At 38.4% G+C, this 17,841-nt stretch overlaps 1 protein-coding gene across 3 annotated transcripts in view; it reads right to left on the reverse strand.

Annotated features, from left to right (window-relative positions):
- The window catches only part of NECTIN3 (nectin cell adhesion molecule 3), a 145,695-nt gene that overhangs the window by 115,781 nt on the left and 12,073 nt on the right, over nucleotides 1-17,841 (reverse strand). The window contains exon 1 of one of the 3 annotated variants that reach the window (XM_067738943.1): nucleotides 11,856-11,880. The exons of the other annotated variants lie outside the window; for them this stretch is intronic. Coding sequence (XP_067595044.1) covers nucleotides 11,856-11,865 — 10 coding nt within the window. The 5' untranslated portion in view covers nucleotides 11,866-11,880. Of the gene's footprint in view, nucleotides 1-11,855; nucleotides 11,881-17,841 lie in introns of those variants that run through there. 3 annotated transcript variants of the gene reach the window in all.

Below are 17,841 nucleotides of genomic sequence, written 5' to 3' on the forward strand. Positions count from 1 at the left end.
TCATCTATGTAGAAAATCAGAAAGAATCAACAAAATAACTCCTCAAACTAATAAGCAATTATAGCAAGCTTGTAGGATACAACTGCTTTCCTATAATATTAATGATAAACAAATAGAATTTGAAATTAAAAACACAGTATCATTTACATTAGCACCCAAAAAATAAAATATTTTGGTATAAATCTAACAAAATATGTACCAGATCTATATAAGGAAAACTAAAGAACTAAATAAACGTGGAATATTCCATGGAATATTCCATAAAATACTGAATCAATTTTGTCAAGATGTCAGTTCTTCCCATCTTGATCTATAGATTCAACATGATCCTTGCTCCCAACAAATTGCTTTGTGGATATTGACAAACTGATTCTAAACGTATACAGAAAAACAGAAGATACAGAATAGCCAACACAATACTGACAGAAAAGAACAAGGTCAGAACACATGCCATATGACTTCAAGACTGACTATAAAGATATAGTAATCAAGACAGTGACATATGACTTGAGGACTGACTATAAAGATATAGTAATCAAGACAGTGACACTGGTGAAAGAACAGATTGATAGAACAGAGACCCCAGAAATAGATTAATTTTACTATAGTCAATTGATCTCTAAAAGAAACAAAGGCAATGTAATGGAGCAAAGAGAGTCTTTTCAACAAGTAGTGCTGGAACAACTGGACATCCACAAGCAAAAATATAAATCAAGACACAGAATTTACATCCTTCATAAAAATTAACTAAAAATGGATTGCAGACCTCAATGTAAAACACAAAACAGAAAACCCCTAGCCTATAACATATGAAAAAATCTAGATGACCTTGGGTATGGTGATGACATTTTAGATACAACATCAAAGACATGTTCCATAAATGAAATAACGATTAGCTGGCCATCATCAACATTGAAAACTTCTGCTCTGCAAAAGACATAATCAAGAAAATGAGAAGACAAGCCACAGACTAGGAGAAAATGTTTGCAAAATACATATGTAATAAAGGACTATTAACCAAAATACACAAAGAACTTTTAAAACTCAGCAAGAAAACAAACAACTCAATTCAAAAATGACCAAAGACCTTAACAAACACCTTACCAAGGAAGATATACAGATGGCAAATAAGTATATGAAAAGATGCTTAACATCGTATCATTAAGGAATTGCAAATTACAATAATGAGATCTCATTACACACCTATGAGAATGGCCAAAATCCAAACACTGACAACAACAAATGCTAACAAAGTTGTGGAGCAACAGGAACTCCCATTCATTGCTGGTTGGAATGAAAAATGGTACAGCCACTTTGGAAGACAGTTTGGTGGTTTCTTACAAAATGAAATATACTCTTACCATGTAATCCAGAAACTGTGCTCCCTGGTATTTACCCAAATGAGTAGAAAACTTACGCTCACACAGAAACTTGCACATGGGTGTTTACAGAGCTTTATTCATAATTGCCAAAACACACAAGCAACCAAGTTGTCCTTTAGTAGGAGAATGGATAACTAAATTGTGGTACATCCAGACAATGAAGTATTATTCAGTGCTAAAATGAAATGAGCTACCAAGCCACAAAAAGACACGGAGACACCTTAAGTGCATATTGTTAAATTTAAAAGCCAATCTGCAAAGGATACATATTAAATGATTCCAACTGTATGATATTCTGGAAAAGGTAAAACTATGAAGACACTAAAAAGATCAGTGGTTGCCTGGGGTTAGAGGGGATAGAGAAATGAACAGGTGAAACACAGAATTTTTAGGGCAGTGAAACTATCCTGGCATACTATCATGGTAGATACATGTCATTATACAATTACCAAAACCCACAGAATGTACATTACTAAGCGTGAACCCTAATATAAATTACAGCCTTTGGATTATGTCAGTGCAGGTTCATTGACTGTAACAAGTACACCACTCTGGTACGGGATGTTGCAGGGAGGAAGGGGAGACACACATGGACCAAGGGGGATACAGAAACTGTACATCCTATTCAATTTTGCTATTAAAAAATAAAGTCTTTTAAAAAATTTTAAAAGGAATACTCATACAACCAAATACTACTCAGCAATAAAAGGAAATAAACTGATATATGCAACAATCTGGATGAATTTCAAAATAATTATGTTGGAAGAAGACAGAAAAAGACATACATAGAGTATGTTTCAATTTATATAAAACTCTAGAAATTGCCAACTACTTTATAGTGACAGAAAGCAGATCCGTGCTTACTTGGGGGAAGAGGGTTAGGAAGGGATGAAATGGATGGTTTATAGGGGACACAAAGAAACTTTTGGGAGTGATGGATAACATTCACTATCTTCATTGCAGTGATGACTCAACAGTGTATATACCTTTGTTAAAACTTATCAGGGGAGAAAGCGGAAGATGGCGGAAGAGTAAGACGTGGAGATCACCTTCCTCCCCACAGACACACCAGAAATACATCTACACGTGTAACAACTCCTACAGAACACCTACTGAAGGCTGGAAGAAGACCTCAGACCTCCCAAAAGGCAAGAAACCCCCCCACGTACCTGGGTAGGGCAAAAGAAAAAACAGAGACAAAAGAATAGGGACGGCACCTGCACCAGTGGGAGGGAGCTGTGAAGGAGGAAAAGTTTCCACACACTAGGAAGCCCCTTCGCGGGCGGAGACTGCGGGAGGCGGAGGGGGGAGCTTCGAAGCTGCGGAGGAGTGCACAGCAACGGGTGCGGAGGGCAAAGCGGGGAGATTCCCGCACAGAGGATCGGTGCCGACCGTCACTCACCAGCCCGAGAGGCTTGTCTGCTCAACCGCCGGGGCGGGCGGGGCTGCGAGCTGAGGCCGGAGCGCAGGGAGAGGACTGGGGTTGGCGGCTTGAACATAGCCTGAAGGGGTTAGTGCACCACAGCTAGCCGGGAGGGAGTCCGGGGAAAAGCCTGCACCTGCCGACGAGGCAGGAGACTTTTCCTTCCCTCTTTGTTTCCTGGGGCGTGAGGAGAGGGGTTTAAGAACGCTGCTTAAAGGAACTCCAGAGACGGGCGCGAGCCGCGGCTAAAAGCGCGAACCCCAGAGACGGGCGCGAGCCGCGGCTGAAAGCGCGGAATCCAGAGACGGGCGCGAGCCGCGGCTGAAAGCGCGGAATCCAGAGACGGGCGCAAGCCGCGGCTAAAAGCGCGGACCCCAGAGGCGGGCGGGAGACGTTAAGGCTGCTGCTGCCGCCACCGAGGGGCCTGTGTGCGAGCACAGGTCACTCTCCACACCCCTCTTCCGCGGAGCCTGTGCAGCCCGCCACTGCCAGGTTCCCGGGATCCAGGGACAACTTCCCCGGGAGAGCGCACAGCGCGCCTCAGGCTGGTGCAAAGTCACGCCGGCCTTTGCCACCGCAGGCCCGCCCCGCACTCTGTGCCCCTCCGTCCCCGCCGGCCTGAGTGCGCCAGAGCCCCCAATCAGCGGCTCTTTTAACCCCATCCTCTCTGAGCAAAAAACAGACGCCCTCCAGCGATCTACACGCAGTGGCAGGGCCAAATCCAAAGCTGAGCCCTGGGAGCTGTGAGAACAAAGAAGAGAAAGGGAAATCTCTCCCAGCAGCCTCAGAAGCAACGGATTAAAGCTCCACAATCAACTTGATATACCCTGCATCTGTGGAATACCTGAATAGACAACCAATCATCCCAAATTAAGGAAGTGGACTTTAGGAGCAAGATCTATGATTTTTTCCCCTTTCCTCTTTTTGTGAATGTGTATGTGTATGCTTCTGTGTGAGATCTTGTCTGTATAGTCTTGCTTCCACCATTTGTCCTAGGGTTCTATCCGTCCATGGTTTTTTTTAATTTTTTTTCTTAATAATTAATTTTAATAACGTTATTATACTTTACCTTCGTTCTTTCTTTCTTTCTTTCTTTCTTTCCGTCCTTCCTTCCCTCCTTTAGACAACGAATCATCCCAAATTGAGGAGGTGGTCTCTGACAGCAAGATTTAGGATTTTTCCCCATTTACCTCTTTTAGTGAGGGTGTATGTGTATGCTTCTGTGTAAGATTTTGTCTGTATAGCTTTGCTTCCAACATTTGTCCTAAGGTTCTTTCCGTCCCTTTTTTTTTTTTTTCTAAATAAGAATTTTTTAATTCAATAACTTTATTATACTTTATTTTATTTTTACTGTATCTTCTTTCTTTCTTTTTTCCTTCTTTCCCTCCTTCCTTCCTTCCTCCCTCCTTCCCTCCCTCCTTTCTTTCCTTCTTGCCTTCTTTCCTTCTTTGCTTCTTTCTTTCTTTCTTCCTTCCTTCCTACCCTCCTTTCCTTCTTTCCTTCCTCATACTTCTACTAATTCCCTCTACTTTTTCTCCCTTTTATCCTGAGCCGTGTGGATGAAAAGCTTTTGGTGCTCCAGCCAGGAGGCAGGGCTCTGCCTCTGAGGTAGGAGAGCCAACTTCAGGACACTGATCAACAAGAGACCTCCCAGCTCCACATAATATCAAACGGCGAAAATCTCCCAGAGACCTCCATCTTAACACCAGCACCCAGCTTCACTCAACGACCAGCAAGCCACAGTGCTGGAAAACCTATGCCAAACAACTAGCAAAACAGGAACACAACCCCACCCATTAGCAGAGAGGCTGCCTAAAATCATAATAAGGCCACAGACACCCCAAAACACACCACCAGACGTGAACCTGCCCACTAGAGAGACAAGATCCAGCCTCATCCACCACAACACAGGCACTAGTCCCCTCCACCAGGAAGCCTACACAACCCACTGAACCAAACTTAGCCACTGGAGACAGACATCAAAAACAGGAGGAACTACGAACCTGCAGCCTGCAAAAAGGAGACCCCAAACACAGTAAGATAAGCAAAATGAGAAGACAGAAAAACACACAGCAGATAAAGGAGCAAGATAAAAATGCACCAGACCTAACAAATGAAGAGGAAATAGGCAGTCTACCTGAAAGAGAATTCAGAATAATGATAGTAAGGTTGATGCGAAATCTTGGAGATAGAATGGACAATAGATTGGACAAAATGCAAGAATCAGTTAACAAGGACCTAGAAGAACTAAAAATGAAACAAGCAACGATGAACAACACAATAAATGAAATTAAAAGTACTCTAGATGGGATCAATAGCAGAATTACTGAGGCAGAAGAACGGATAAGTGACCTGGAAGATAAAATAGTGGAAATGACTACTGCAGAGCAGAATAAAGAAAACAGAATGAAAAGAACTGAGGACAGTCTCAGAGACCTCTGGGACAACATTAAACACACCAACATTCGAATTATAGGGGTACCAGAAGAAGAAGAGAAAAAGAAAGGGACTGAGAAAATATTTGAAGAGATTATAGTTGAAAACTTCCCTAATATAGGAAAGGAAATAGTTAATCAAGTCCAGGAAGCACAGAGAGTCCCATACAAGATAAATACAAGGAGAAATACGCCAAGACACATATTAATCAAACTGTCAAAAATTAAATACAAAGAAAGCATATTAAAAGCAGCAAGGGAAAAACAACAAATAACACATAAGGGAATCCCCATAAGGTTAACAGCTGATCTCTCAGCAGAAACCCTACAAGCCAGAAGGGAGTGGCAGGACATACTGAAAATGATGAAGGAGAAAAACATGCAGCCAAGACTACTCTACCCAGCAAGGATCTCATTCAGATTTGATGGAGAAATTAAAACCTTTACAGACAAGCAAAAGCTGAGAGAGTTCAGCACCACCAAACCAGCTTTACAACAAATGCTAAAGGATCTTCTCTAGGCAAGAAACACAAGAGAAGGAAAAGACCTATAATAACGAACCCAAAACAATTTAGAAAATGGGAATAGGAACATACATATCGATAATTACCTTAAATGTAAATGGACTAAATGCTCCCACCAAAAGACACAGATTAGTTGAATGGATACAAAAACAAGACCCTTATATATGCTGTCTACAAGAGACCCACTTCAGACCTAGAGACACATACAGACTGAAAGTGAGGGGATGGAAAAAGATATTCCATGCAAATGGAAGCCAAAAGAAAGCTGAAGTAGCAATTCTCATATCAGACAAAATAGACTTTAAAATAAGGACTATTAAAAGAGACAAAGAAGGACACTACATAATGATCAAGGGATCGATCCAAGAAGAAGATATAACAATTGTAAATATTTATGCACCCAACATAGGAGCACCTCAATACATAAGGCAAATACTAACAGCCATAAAAGGGGAAATCAACAGTAACACATTCATAGTAGGGGACTTAAACACCCCACTTTCACCCATGGACAGATCATCCAAAATGAAAATAAATAAGGAAACACAAGCCTTAAATGATACATTAAACAAGATGGACTTAATTGATATTTATAGGACACTCCATCCAAAAACAACAGAATACACATTTTTCTCAAGTGCTCATGGAACATTCTCCAGGATAGATCATATCTTGGGTCACAAATCAAGCCTTGGTAAATTTCAGAAAATTGAAATTGTATCAAGTATCTTTTCTGACCACAATGCCATGAGACTAGATATCAATTACAGGAAAAGATCTGTAAAAAATGCAAACACATGGAGGCTAAACAATACACTACTTAATAATGAAGAGATCACTGAAGAAATCAAAGAGGAAATCAAAAAATACCTAGAAACAAATGACAATGGAGACACAACGACCCAAAACCTGTGGGATGCAGCAAAAGCAGTTCTAAGGGGGAAGTTTATAGCAATACAAGCCCACCTTAAGAAGCAAGAAACATCTCGAATAAACAACCTAACCTTGCACCTCAAGCAATTAGAGAAAGAAGAACAAAAAAACCCCAAAGCTAGCAGAAGGAAAGAAATCATAAAAATCAGATCAGAAATAAATGAAAAAGAAATGAAGGAAACAATAGCAAAGATCAATAAAACTAAAAGCTGGTTCTTTGAGAAGATAAACAAAATAGATAAACCACTAGCCAGACTCATCAAGAAAAAAAGGGAGAAGACTCAAATCAATAGAATTAGAAATGAAAAAGGAGAGGTAACAACTGACACTGCAGAGATAAAAGAGATCATGAGACATTACTACAAGCAACTCTATGCCAATAAAATGGACAATCTGGAAGAAATGGACAAATTCTTAGAAATGCACAACCTGCCAAGACTGAATCAGGAAGAAATAGAAAATATGAACAGACCAATCACACGCACTGAAATTGAAACTGTGATTAAAAATCTTCCAACAAAGAAAAGCCCAGGACCAGATGGCTTCACAGGCAAATTCTATTAAACATTTAGAGAAGAGCTAACACCTATCCTTCTCAAACTCTTCCAAAATATAGCAGAGGGAGGACCACTCCCAAACTCCTTCTACGAGGCCACCATCACCTTGATACCAAAACCAGACAAGGATGTCACAAAGAAAGAAAACTACAGGCCAATATCACTGATGAACATAGATGCAAAAATCCTCAACAAAATACTAGCAAACAGAATCCAACAGCACATTAAAAGGATCATACACCACGATCAAGTGGGGTTTATTCCAGGAATGCAAGGATTCTTCAATATACGCAAATCTATCAATGTGATAAACCATATTAACAAACTGAAGGAGAAAAACCATATGATCATCTCAATAGATGCAGAGAAAGCTTTTGACAAAATTCAACACCCATTTATGATAAAAACCCTGCAGAAAGTAGGTATAGAGGGAACTTTCCTCAACATAATAAAGGCCATATATGACAAGCCCACAGCAAACATCATCCTCAATGGTGAAAAACTGAAAGCATTTCCACTAAGATCAGGAACAAGACAAGGTTGCCCACTCTCACCACTCTTATTCAACATAGTTTTGGAAGTTTTAGCCACAGCAATCAGAGAAGAAAAGGAAATAAAAGGAATCCAAATCGGAAAAGAAGAAGTAAAGCTGTCACTGTTTGCAGATGACATGATCCTATACAGAGAGAACCCTAAAGATGCTACCAGAAAACTACTAGAGCTAATCAATGAATTTGGTAAAGTGACAGGATACAAAATTAATGCACAGAAATCTCTGGCATTCCTATATACTAATGATGAAAAATCTGAAAGTGAAATCAAGAAAACACTCCCATTTACCATTGCAACAAAAAGAATAAAATATCTAGGAATAAACCTACCTAAGGAGACAAAAGACCTGTATGCAGAAAATTATAAGACACTGATGAAAGGAATTAAAGATGATACAAATAGATGGAGAGATATACCATGTTCTTGGATTGGAAGAATCAACATTGTGAAAATGACTCTACTACCCAAAGCAATCTATAGATTCAATGCAATCCCTATCAAACTACCACTGGCATTTTTCACAGAACTAGAACAAAAAATTTCACAATTTGTATGGAAACACAAAAGACCCCGAATAGCCAAAGCAATCTTGAGAACGAAAGAAGGAACTGGAGGAATCAGGCTCCCTGACTTCAGACTATACTACAAAGCTACAGTTATCAAGACGGTATGGTACTGGCACAAAAACAGAAAGATAGATCAATGGAACAGGATAGAAAGCCCAGAGATAAACCCATGCACATATGGACACCTTATCTTTGATAAAGGTGGCAGTAATGTACAATGGAGAAAGGACAGCCTCTTCAATAAGTGGTGCTGGGAAAACTGGACAGGTACATGTAAAAGTATGAGATTAGATCACTCCCTAACACCATACACAAAAATAAGCTCAAAATGGATTAAAGACCTAAATGTAAGGCCAGAAACTATCAAACTCTTAGAGGAAAACATAGGCAGAACACTCTATGACATAAATCACAGCAAGATCCTTTCTGACCCACCTCCTAGAGTAATGGAAATAAAAACAAAAATAAACAAATGGGACCTAATGAAACTTCAAAGCTTTTGCACAGCAAAGGAAACCATAAACAAGACCAAAAGACTACCCTCAGAATGGGAGAAAATATTTGCAAATGAAGCAACCGACAAAGGATTAATCTCCAAAATTTACAAGCAGCTCATGCAGCTCAATAACAAGAAAACAAACAACCCAATCCAAAAATGGGCAGAAGACCTAAATAGACATTTCTCCAAAGAAGATATATAGACTGCCAACAAACACATGAAAGAATGCTCAACATCATTAATCATTAGGGAAATGCAAATCAAAACTACAATGAGATATCATCTCATACCAGTCAGAATGGCCATCGTCAAAAAATCTAGAAACAATAAATGCTGGAGAGGGTGTGGAGAAAAGGGAACACTCCTGCACTGCTCGTGGGAATGTGAATTGGTACAGCCACTATGGAGAACAGTATGGAGGTTCCTTAAAAAACTACAAATAGAACTACCATATGACCCAGCAATCCCACTACTGGGCATATACCCTGAGAAAACCATAATTCAAAAAGAGTCATGTACCAAAATGTTCATTGCAGCTCTATTTACAATAGCCAGGACATGGAAGCAACCTAGTGTCCATCATCGGATGAATGGATAAAGAAGATGTGGCACATATATACAATGGAATATTACTCAGCCATAAAAAGAAATGAAGTTGAGCTATTTGTAATGAGTGAAGTAAGTCAGAAAGAGAAAGACAAATACCGTATGCTAACACATATATATGGAATTTAAGAAAAAAAAATGTCATGAAGAACCTAGGGGTAAAGCAGGAATAAAGACGCAGATCTCCTAGGGAACGGACTTGAGGTTATGGGGAGGGGGAAGGGTGAGCTGTGACAGGGCGAGAGAGAGTCATGGGCATATACACACTAACAAACGTAGTAAGGTAGATAGCTAGTGGGAAGCAGCCGCATGTCACAGGGATATTGGCTCGGTGCTTTGTGACAGCCTGGAGGGGTGGGGTAGGGAGGGTGGGAGGGAGGGAGACGCAACAGGGAAGACATATGGGAACATATGTTTATGTATGACTGATTCACTTTGTTATAAAGCAGAAACTAACACACCATTGTAAAGCAATTATACTCCAATAAAGATGTTAAAAAAAAAAAAAACTTAACAAACTGTACACCTTAAATATGTGAAGCTTATTATATGCCACTTATGCCCAGTAAGGCTGTTTTTATAAAAAAGTGAGAATAGGAGAGGGACTGGAAAACATTTATTATACCTGTAACTTTTGTGAGAATCTTTACCATAAGGGCAGAGAAAGAGATCAGACAGCAAGCAGCTCAAGAAAGATGATGGGTCAGGGAGAGTACTTTTTTAATGGGAGATGTTATAGCATATTTTTAAGCTGACTGAAATGACTGAAAAAATTTAAGAGACAAGAGAAGGGACAACTGTTGAGAAGAGGCAGTATGGGACAGGACTAGAAGAGATACTGTTGGCCCTTCATTGTGCATCAGCTATAGCAGGCAGAGACTACCAGTACAGACAGATAGGTTGGTAGATAATGGTGGTGAAAGTTCTTTTCTGACTACTTCTCTTTTCTCTTTAAAACAGAAAGGATTTCATATGAGATAAGAGGAGGTCCTAAAAGCGTAAAAAGAAATAAGGTGTAAAACAATTGTGGGGAAAGAGTAGATAGACTGAAATAACAGTACCCAAAGTGAGACCCTTTAGATTACCTAAGACCTTTTCTGGTTGTTCATGAAGTCAAAACTATTTTCAGTCATACTAAGATCTTATTTGTCTTTTTCATTCTCATTCTGTCATGAATATATGGTAGATTTTCCAGAGGCTATAAAACATGATACTCAGCAGGCTGAATGCAGAAGCAGGTATGAAAATCCAGTTGTTGTCAATTAAGGTAGACATTAAACACATTCACAAAATAAGACACAATGCTACTCTTACCACTAAATTTTTTATAGGAAACACCTCTTTTTCATAAAAATATGTAATGGGTTTATTATTTTTGAAGGAATTAAAGCATTTTTAAATTTCTCAGTTTTAACTTTTAACCAAATATATATTGACAGATAAAACCCACATTAAGAAAAGCTCACTGTAGTGCTCAATAATTAAAAAACAATCTTTCTTAATATTGATTTATTTTATTTTTTGGCTGCATCAGGTCTTAGTTGAGGCACGTGGGATTTTTCGTTGCAGCGCATGGGCTCTTCATTGCGGCACATGGGCTTCTCTCTAGTAGCGGCACACGGGCTCCAGACAGCGTGGGCTCTGTAGTTTCAGCGCGTGGGCTTAGTTGCCCCTGGCATGTGGGATCTTAGTTCCCCAACCAGGGATCGAACCAGCATCCCCTGCATTGCAAGATGGATTCTTAACCACTGGACCACCAGGGAAGTCCCCTCAATAATTTTTAAGGGCACAAAAACGTTCCAAGACCAAACAGTTTGAGAACCACTAACTAGGAAAATGTATGATTTCAGAGTAGTACCAAGAGCCACTTGTATTTACTAATCTTGAATTACAGTGACATCAATCAGCATTCAGCTGCCTGACTGGAGAAACTAACAAGGCAGAGAGTAAAGATTTCAGCTAGGTTGAGAGTTTCACCAGGCTAGCACAATTAGAAGAGAGATGAGCAAGCAGTTGATGTGCAGGCAAAGAAATGATTTCAGTGGTAGACTACAGACTTGAAACTAGTCAAGAAGGAAATTACGATTAGAGATTACAAAAACCAATGTAGCTAAATAATTACTGGGATTGAAGTATTAAGTAAAGTGAGGCAGAAAATGGGAGACGGTGGGAAAGTCAATCTTTCTGAGACTCAGTTTTCACACCACATCATCAGCTTACAGTTGTGTATTCTTGAAAATTATCAAAGCGCTTTTACATACACCATTTCATCTGACCCCCACACCTCATCACCCCTCCCACACACAAAAAAACCACACTGTGAGGTACATAGGTACCTCATATGACAGATTAAGAATCAAAAGGGTTAAAAGACTTACCACAGGTCATGTAAATAATAAGAATGCCTTTGCTATAGTCCAGAGGATCAGGAAAAGCTTTGCAGGAGGTGGCATTTAAGCTGTGCCTTCGAGGCTAAGATTTTCATTGGCTAGGAAGACGATTCCAGGCTACGCAAAGATCCAGTATGAGGCCAAAATATAAATAAAATAAGACTGAAGGGAAGGCTAAGTCCAAAGTGGGTAAAGGGCAGTAATCAGAAATGACACAGTAGAGAACTAGAACTGAAGTCTTCTAATTATGCTATGGCACAGTGCTTAGCATTTCATAGAACAACTCTGTCCCAGCAGCTAGTCACATGTGGCTATTTAAATTAATTAAAATTAAATAAAATTTAAAATTTCGGTTACACTAGCCATATTTCAAGTGCTTAGCTGCCTCATGTGGCTAGTGACTGTAATACTGAAGACTACAGCTATACAACATTTGCTTCGTTGCAGAAAGTTCTAGATGGCACAGTTTTAGAGTGGAATTCAATAAAGGTTAACTTCTAACTACAGGTCTGAGTTTTCTACAAAGCTAAAAAAAATCAGCCCCAAAGAGTTAATTTTTTTAAGGTTTAGATTTCTATAAAAATGATTTATATGTAACCAACACAGGAAGTAACAGGTTCAAGAAACAGCAAACTTCTACTACAGTATTTCCTATACATTAACACTAAAGATAAATTTCATGCCACTGTACATCTTTACCAATCTTTAAGTAGCAATTTCAGCCTTTATAAAATGCTCTTTCTAAAATGCTGTTTCCATCATCTATTCTCAGTCACTACCTTTTAATTTCAAATAAGGAAAATACCTTGATTTAATCAACCCACATAAAGGTTCCCTTTAGTTGAATTCACCTTATGCTTTTAAGTACAGTTCCTTTATATTTTCAGAACAGAAGCACAAAATCTTAGATCAGGAAGAGAATTTACAGGACATCTGATCTAATCTCATTTTACAGAGACTGTGAAGTGATTTGCCCTTATCATATGGCTAGTGGCAAAACACAGACAAGAAGCCTCTTGGCTTTGAAAAGTAATCTTTCCAACTCCATCATGCTGAGCACATTATGAATAAATCCTAAACATTTCACAGAAAGAAAACCTAGAATGGCTATTAATGGAGACAATCAAAAGCTCAGTGACTTTCAAAATAAAAAGTAGAGGGGGGCTGTAGTTCTTAAGTAAGCACTACTTCCACTAGAGGTAAAATGCATGGGAGATGGGTTTTCATAACAATTACTAAGAATCTGCTCTTGCAATTCCCATTTCAAACTGAAATTTTAGCAATTTTTAAACACTAATGAAATTATGAGTTTCAATCACCATTATAAAATGTATTCCCCAAAACACTATAATAATTATATTATCTTAGGCCTTACTGTTATTACAGCAGTAAAAATTTATAATCAACAGTAAACAATTTTCAACCAAGGGAACTGTTTTTTAACCATACTGATGAATTTACTTCTGATCCTTAAATTTACTTTAACCTAATTATAAATGATACATAAAAAGCAGAAGGCCTGTGAACATGTAAATATTCTCAGATAAAGCAGACATTGTAAAGAACTAGTGCTTTAAAGACACTGATGTATTATCAATCCTCATAAATGACAGCCTTCTACAATGATACACCTAAAAATTTATACACACATTTACACAACATAATCAAAAAATCTCAAACTTACCATTTTAAAAGAGGTACCTCTAAACAAGTACATGGAGCTTATGGCTAAGTAGTGTAATACTTTTCAGACCTAAGAATAAGAATTAAAATTGCAAATGGTAGAACAGGATGGAATAAAAAAGCAAGAACTTTGGAGCCAGACTAACCTAGATTTAAGAACACACAGACCTCTAAATTATTACCAGTGTGACCCTGGGTACTTGAGAGCCTGTTTTATCACCTATAAAATGGGACTATTATCACCTAATTAACAAGGTTTCAGTAAAATTTAAAAGAAAAAATTCAAACATGGGAGCATGCACTGACTAAACCAAAAAGAGGATTGCTAGAAAAACTGTTTGAGGTCCAGTTGAAGCTAAAGCCTGATTCTTTAGGGGCACGAATCTGCATGGTTATATGATTTTTTTTTTCTCCCCAAGTCCCACTAGTAGCTGAGAAGTAAGCATAAGAATTTGTACAGCTGAACTGATTTAGAGTGAAGATTTTGCAAGATGTTTCACTTTAAGTGAAAAACACTGGGGCAAGGAATTAGATATTACAAGTCTAGGTTGAAAAAATAAGTGAGCTAATATGGAAAAAATACAAGTATGTATGAAACACAGTAAGAGCTCAAATATTTACTGCATTTCATTCACTGAATATTAAGTACTACGTATTATAAGGTAGAAAACAGTATAGCCTGAGACTTCCAAGATGTGAGAATCTAGAAGAGAAAATAAGACATGCAAGGCAATGGATGTATGGTAGAGCAATCATATAATTTGTCATCTAAGCCAAAACATTTTTTAGAGTGAAAGGAAGTGGAGGAGTATTATTGATAATTATGCCAGAAAAACAGTTGTAAGCCTAGACTTTCCAAGGCAAACCGGGTTATATCACCTTTATGAAAGTCACCATAGTTAAGGGTGAAAACAGAAAATTGGGAGAACGAATGAGAGAAGCATGTAGGGTGAGAAAAGTTGCATCTAAAAAGTGAAATTTTCCTTCAGCTAAGCCCAAACTAGTGATTCCTAATTTTGTTTGGTAATCTGTGGGAAAATAGTGGAATTTAAGCCGGATCTTAGGCAAGGTGAGTTTTTCCAAGCAGAGAATGGGCACTATGGGAAGAAGTACAAAAGTAAACAGATTCACAGAAACAGAAAATGCAAGGGAAGTTTGGAGAAGAAAAATCTAAGTATTGGTAACAAATAACAGAGATGAAGTCAGAAAGGCAAATTCTTTTTTTTTTGCGGTACACGGGGCTCTCACCGCTGTGGCCTCTCCCGTTGCGCAGCACAGGCTCTGGAATGCGCAGGCCCAGCGGCCATGGCTCACGGGCCCAGCCGCTCCGCAGCATGTGGGATCCTCGCGGACCGGGGCACGAACCCGTGTCCCCTGCATCAGCCAGCGGACTCTCAACAACTGCGCCACCAGGGAAGCCCGGCAAATTCTTAATTCAGTTTGTTTGCACATCTGTATTTCTTGCTAACACTTATTTAACACTTACCTGTGTTGACCAGGCTTTATGCTGAGAAAGGACGAAGAGGAGGCACATTCCTTGCCCTCCAGGAGCTTAAAGTCAAGTCAGGGAAAGTGTAAATAAGCAAGAGGGAAAAAATAGGTAATACTGAAGAGTGAAAATACAGGAAGCCAAAAACATTATCTAGAAAAATTAATGTAGCAGAAGTTCACATATTACAGTGGAAAAAATACAGATGCAGAAAGAGCAATTAGGAGGTGTTAACCTGTGAATATGACCTTAGTTGGAAAACTTATAGGGTCAAATGCATGTATAAGAAAAAGAGAAATGCTAAAAATCAATAATCTAACCATTCATTTCAAGAAATAGAAGAATAGGAAATAAACCCTCCAAAAACAGAAAATGTAGAACAGATAATAATGAAACAGAAAACAAACGTAAAGAGCATCAAGAACGAGTCATAGATGGGTTCTTTGAAAAGTCGAATAAAATTGATAAACACCTGGCAAGACTGATCCAGAAAACAAAAAAACAAAATACGAACATGAGGAATGAGAAAGGGGGGCATTACTACAGACCCTCCAGGCACTAAAAAGGTAGTAAGAGAACATTATGAACAACTTCATGTCAAAAGATTTGAAACCATGAAATTGACAAATTCCTACAAAAACTCAATGTGCCAGAACTGACACAAGAAGAATGAAAATCTAGACAGTACCATGATTATTTAATGAACTGTAACTAAAAATCCTTCCCATAAAAAAAATATTTCAGGCTAGGATGGCTCTACCAACTAATTCTACGAAAAAAAAAAAAAGTACCAATCTTAAACTCTTACACAGGATAGAAAAAGATGCAGCAATTCTCATATTTTTTAATGAGTCTAGCATGACTTTGATACAAAAACTTGGCAAAAGCATCATAAGGAAAGAAAATTACAGGCCAATTTAATTGATAAACATAGATGGTGAAGAAAAATTTTTTTAAAAAGTCAGTTGAATCCTATAATAAAGGATACATTCATCAAAACCAAACTGGTATTATTCCAGAAACACAAACATGGCTTAACATTTTTTTAATGTAATTCACATTATTTAAAAAAGTATATGATCATCTCAAAATTAAGATAAAGCACTTGATAAAATTAAACTCCATGATAAAAATTCTTAAGCAAACTAGGAATAGAAATTTTCCTAAACTGATAAAAAAAAGTTTTATTAAAAAAAAAACTACAGCAAACATCATACTTAATTTTGAAATGTTGAACACTTTTTTACCTCTGAGATAAGGAATGAGACAACGATGCCTGCGGTCACCACTTTAATTCAACATCAATAGTGGAGGTCCTAGCCAGTGCAATAAGCAACAGAAAAGGAAAAAAAAGTATAAGGATTGGAGAGAAATAAGGCTTTAATTATGCATAGATTGCATGACTGTATAGATGGAAAATCCAAAAGACTCAACAAAGTATATATACATACACACACAAACAGAAAAGTATAAATGGTAAGTATGTAGTTGTAAGAACTATTACAAAGTAAGCATATCCACAAAACCATCATCCTGGTCAAGAAATAAATCTTTACCAGCACTCCAGAAGCCCCTTTCCCATTACTTTCTAATCACAAATCCTTCTCTCTTCCTTAGTAATAACAATTGACTTCTAACTTCATTTTATTCATTCTTAATTGATGACTTATTCCATTTCTGCCCACAGGTTCTACTACTAAGTCCCAACATCACCCTGCACTCTCAAAGTTTATCACGTAAATCAATAAAGATGAAATCCTCTCCAGAACTTCCCTCTTATACCTGGAAATCTCTCTGTATTTTCACCTATCATTTTCTTTTTCTCTGCCTAGTAGAAAGAAGAGCCCCTCACCATTTCTAAGATTAGCCTCTCTCATCTGTGTTTTTAATGTTTCCACTTACTTTCTGTTCCTGGACCTTGCCATATCAATGTTCTTTTCCCATCCCCCTCCCAAAGACAGAGAAGTCTCATAATAAAAATTAAAAAGCTTTTCTTCAATTTTCTGTAGTGGACAGCCATGGAAAATATATACTCTTGGGCTATGGCAATAACCGTATCTAGTTTCTAAGAGCAGCAATGTCAGTATAATAGGCAAAGCTACACTGTCCAGTGTTTCAAGGGGCAGAAAGCAATGACCTTGACAGACTGCCCCTAGACATTATCTTGGCTATGGTTCTGGATATGTTTCTAGATGCCTAGCCTCCTTTGGTTCTTCATTTCCATACGTGAACCACTCAATATCCTTCAATAAATTTTATTTTAATCAAAGTTAAGTTTGAAGTGTTCGTAATTAAGAACCTTCACTGATGTCTTAGCTCAGGCTGCTATAACAAAATACCACAGACTGGGTGGTTTAAACAACACACATTTATTTCTCACAATTCTGGAGGATAGGAAATCCGAGATCAGCGTGTTAGCATGGTTTGGGTTCTGGTGAGAACTCTCTTCCTGGCTTGCAGATGGCTACCTTCTTGCTGTATCCTCAAAATGGTGGAAGAAGGAAGCTCTGGTGTCTTTCTCTTCTTATAAGGGCACCAATCCCATCATGGGGGCTCTAACCTCATGACCTCATCTAAACCTAATCACCTGCCAAAGAACCCTTTCTAACACCACCAGATTGGTAGTTAGGGCTCTAACATAGGAATATTGGGACAACACATTCAGCCCACAATAACTGATACATTATTCTTCCCCCTCAAATTATTTGCTCATGTTCCTCTTTCCCAAGAGCAGGCCCTACCCTACTACTTCTTCACTATCCCCTCATTAGTTAATTTTTTGGAATTTGACCCTTTTCCTAA

This window comes from Pseudorca crassidens, chromosome 5, assembly GCF_039906515.1.
Source record: "Pseudorca crassidens isolate mPseCra1 chromosome 5, mPseCra1.hap1, whole genome shotgun sequence".
NCBI classification, from domain to species: domain Eukaryota; kingdom Metazoa; phylum Chordata; class Mammalia; order Artiodactyla; family Delphinidae; genus Pseudorca; species Pseudorca crassidens.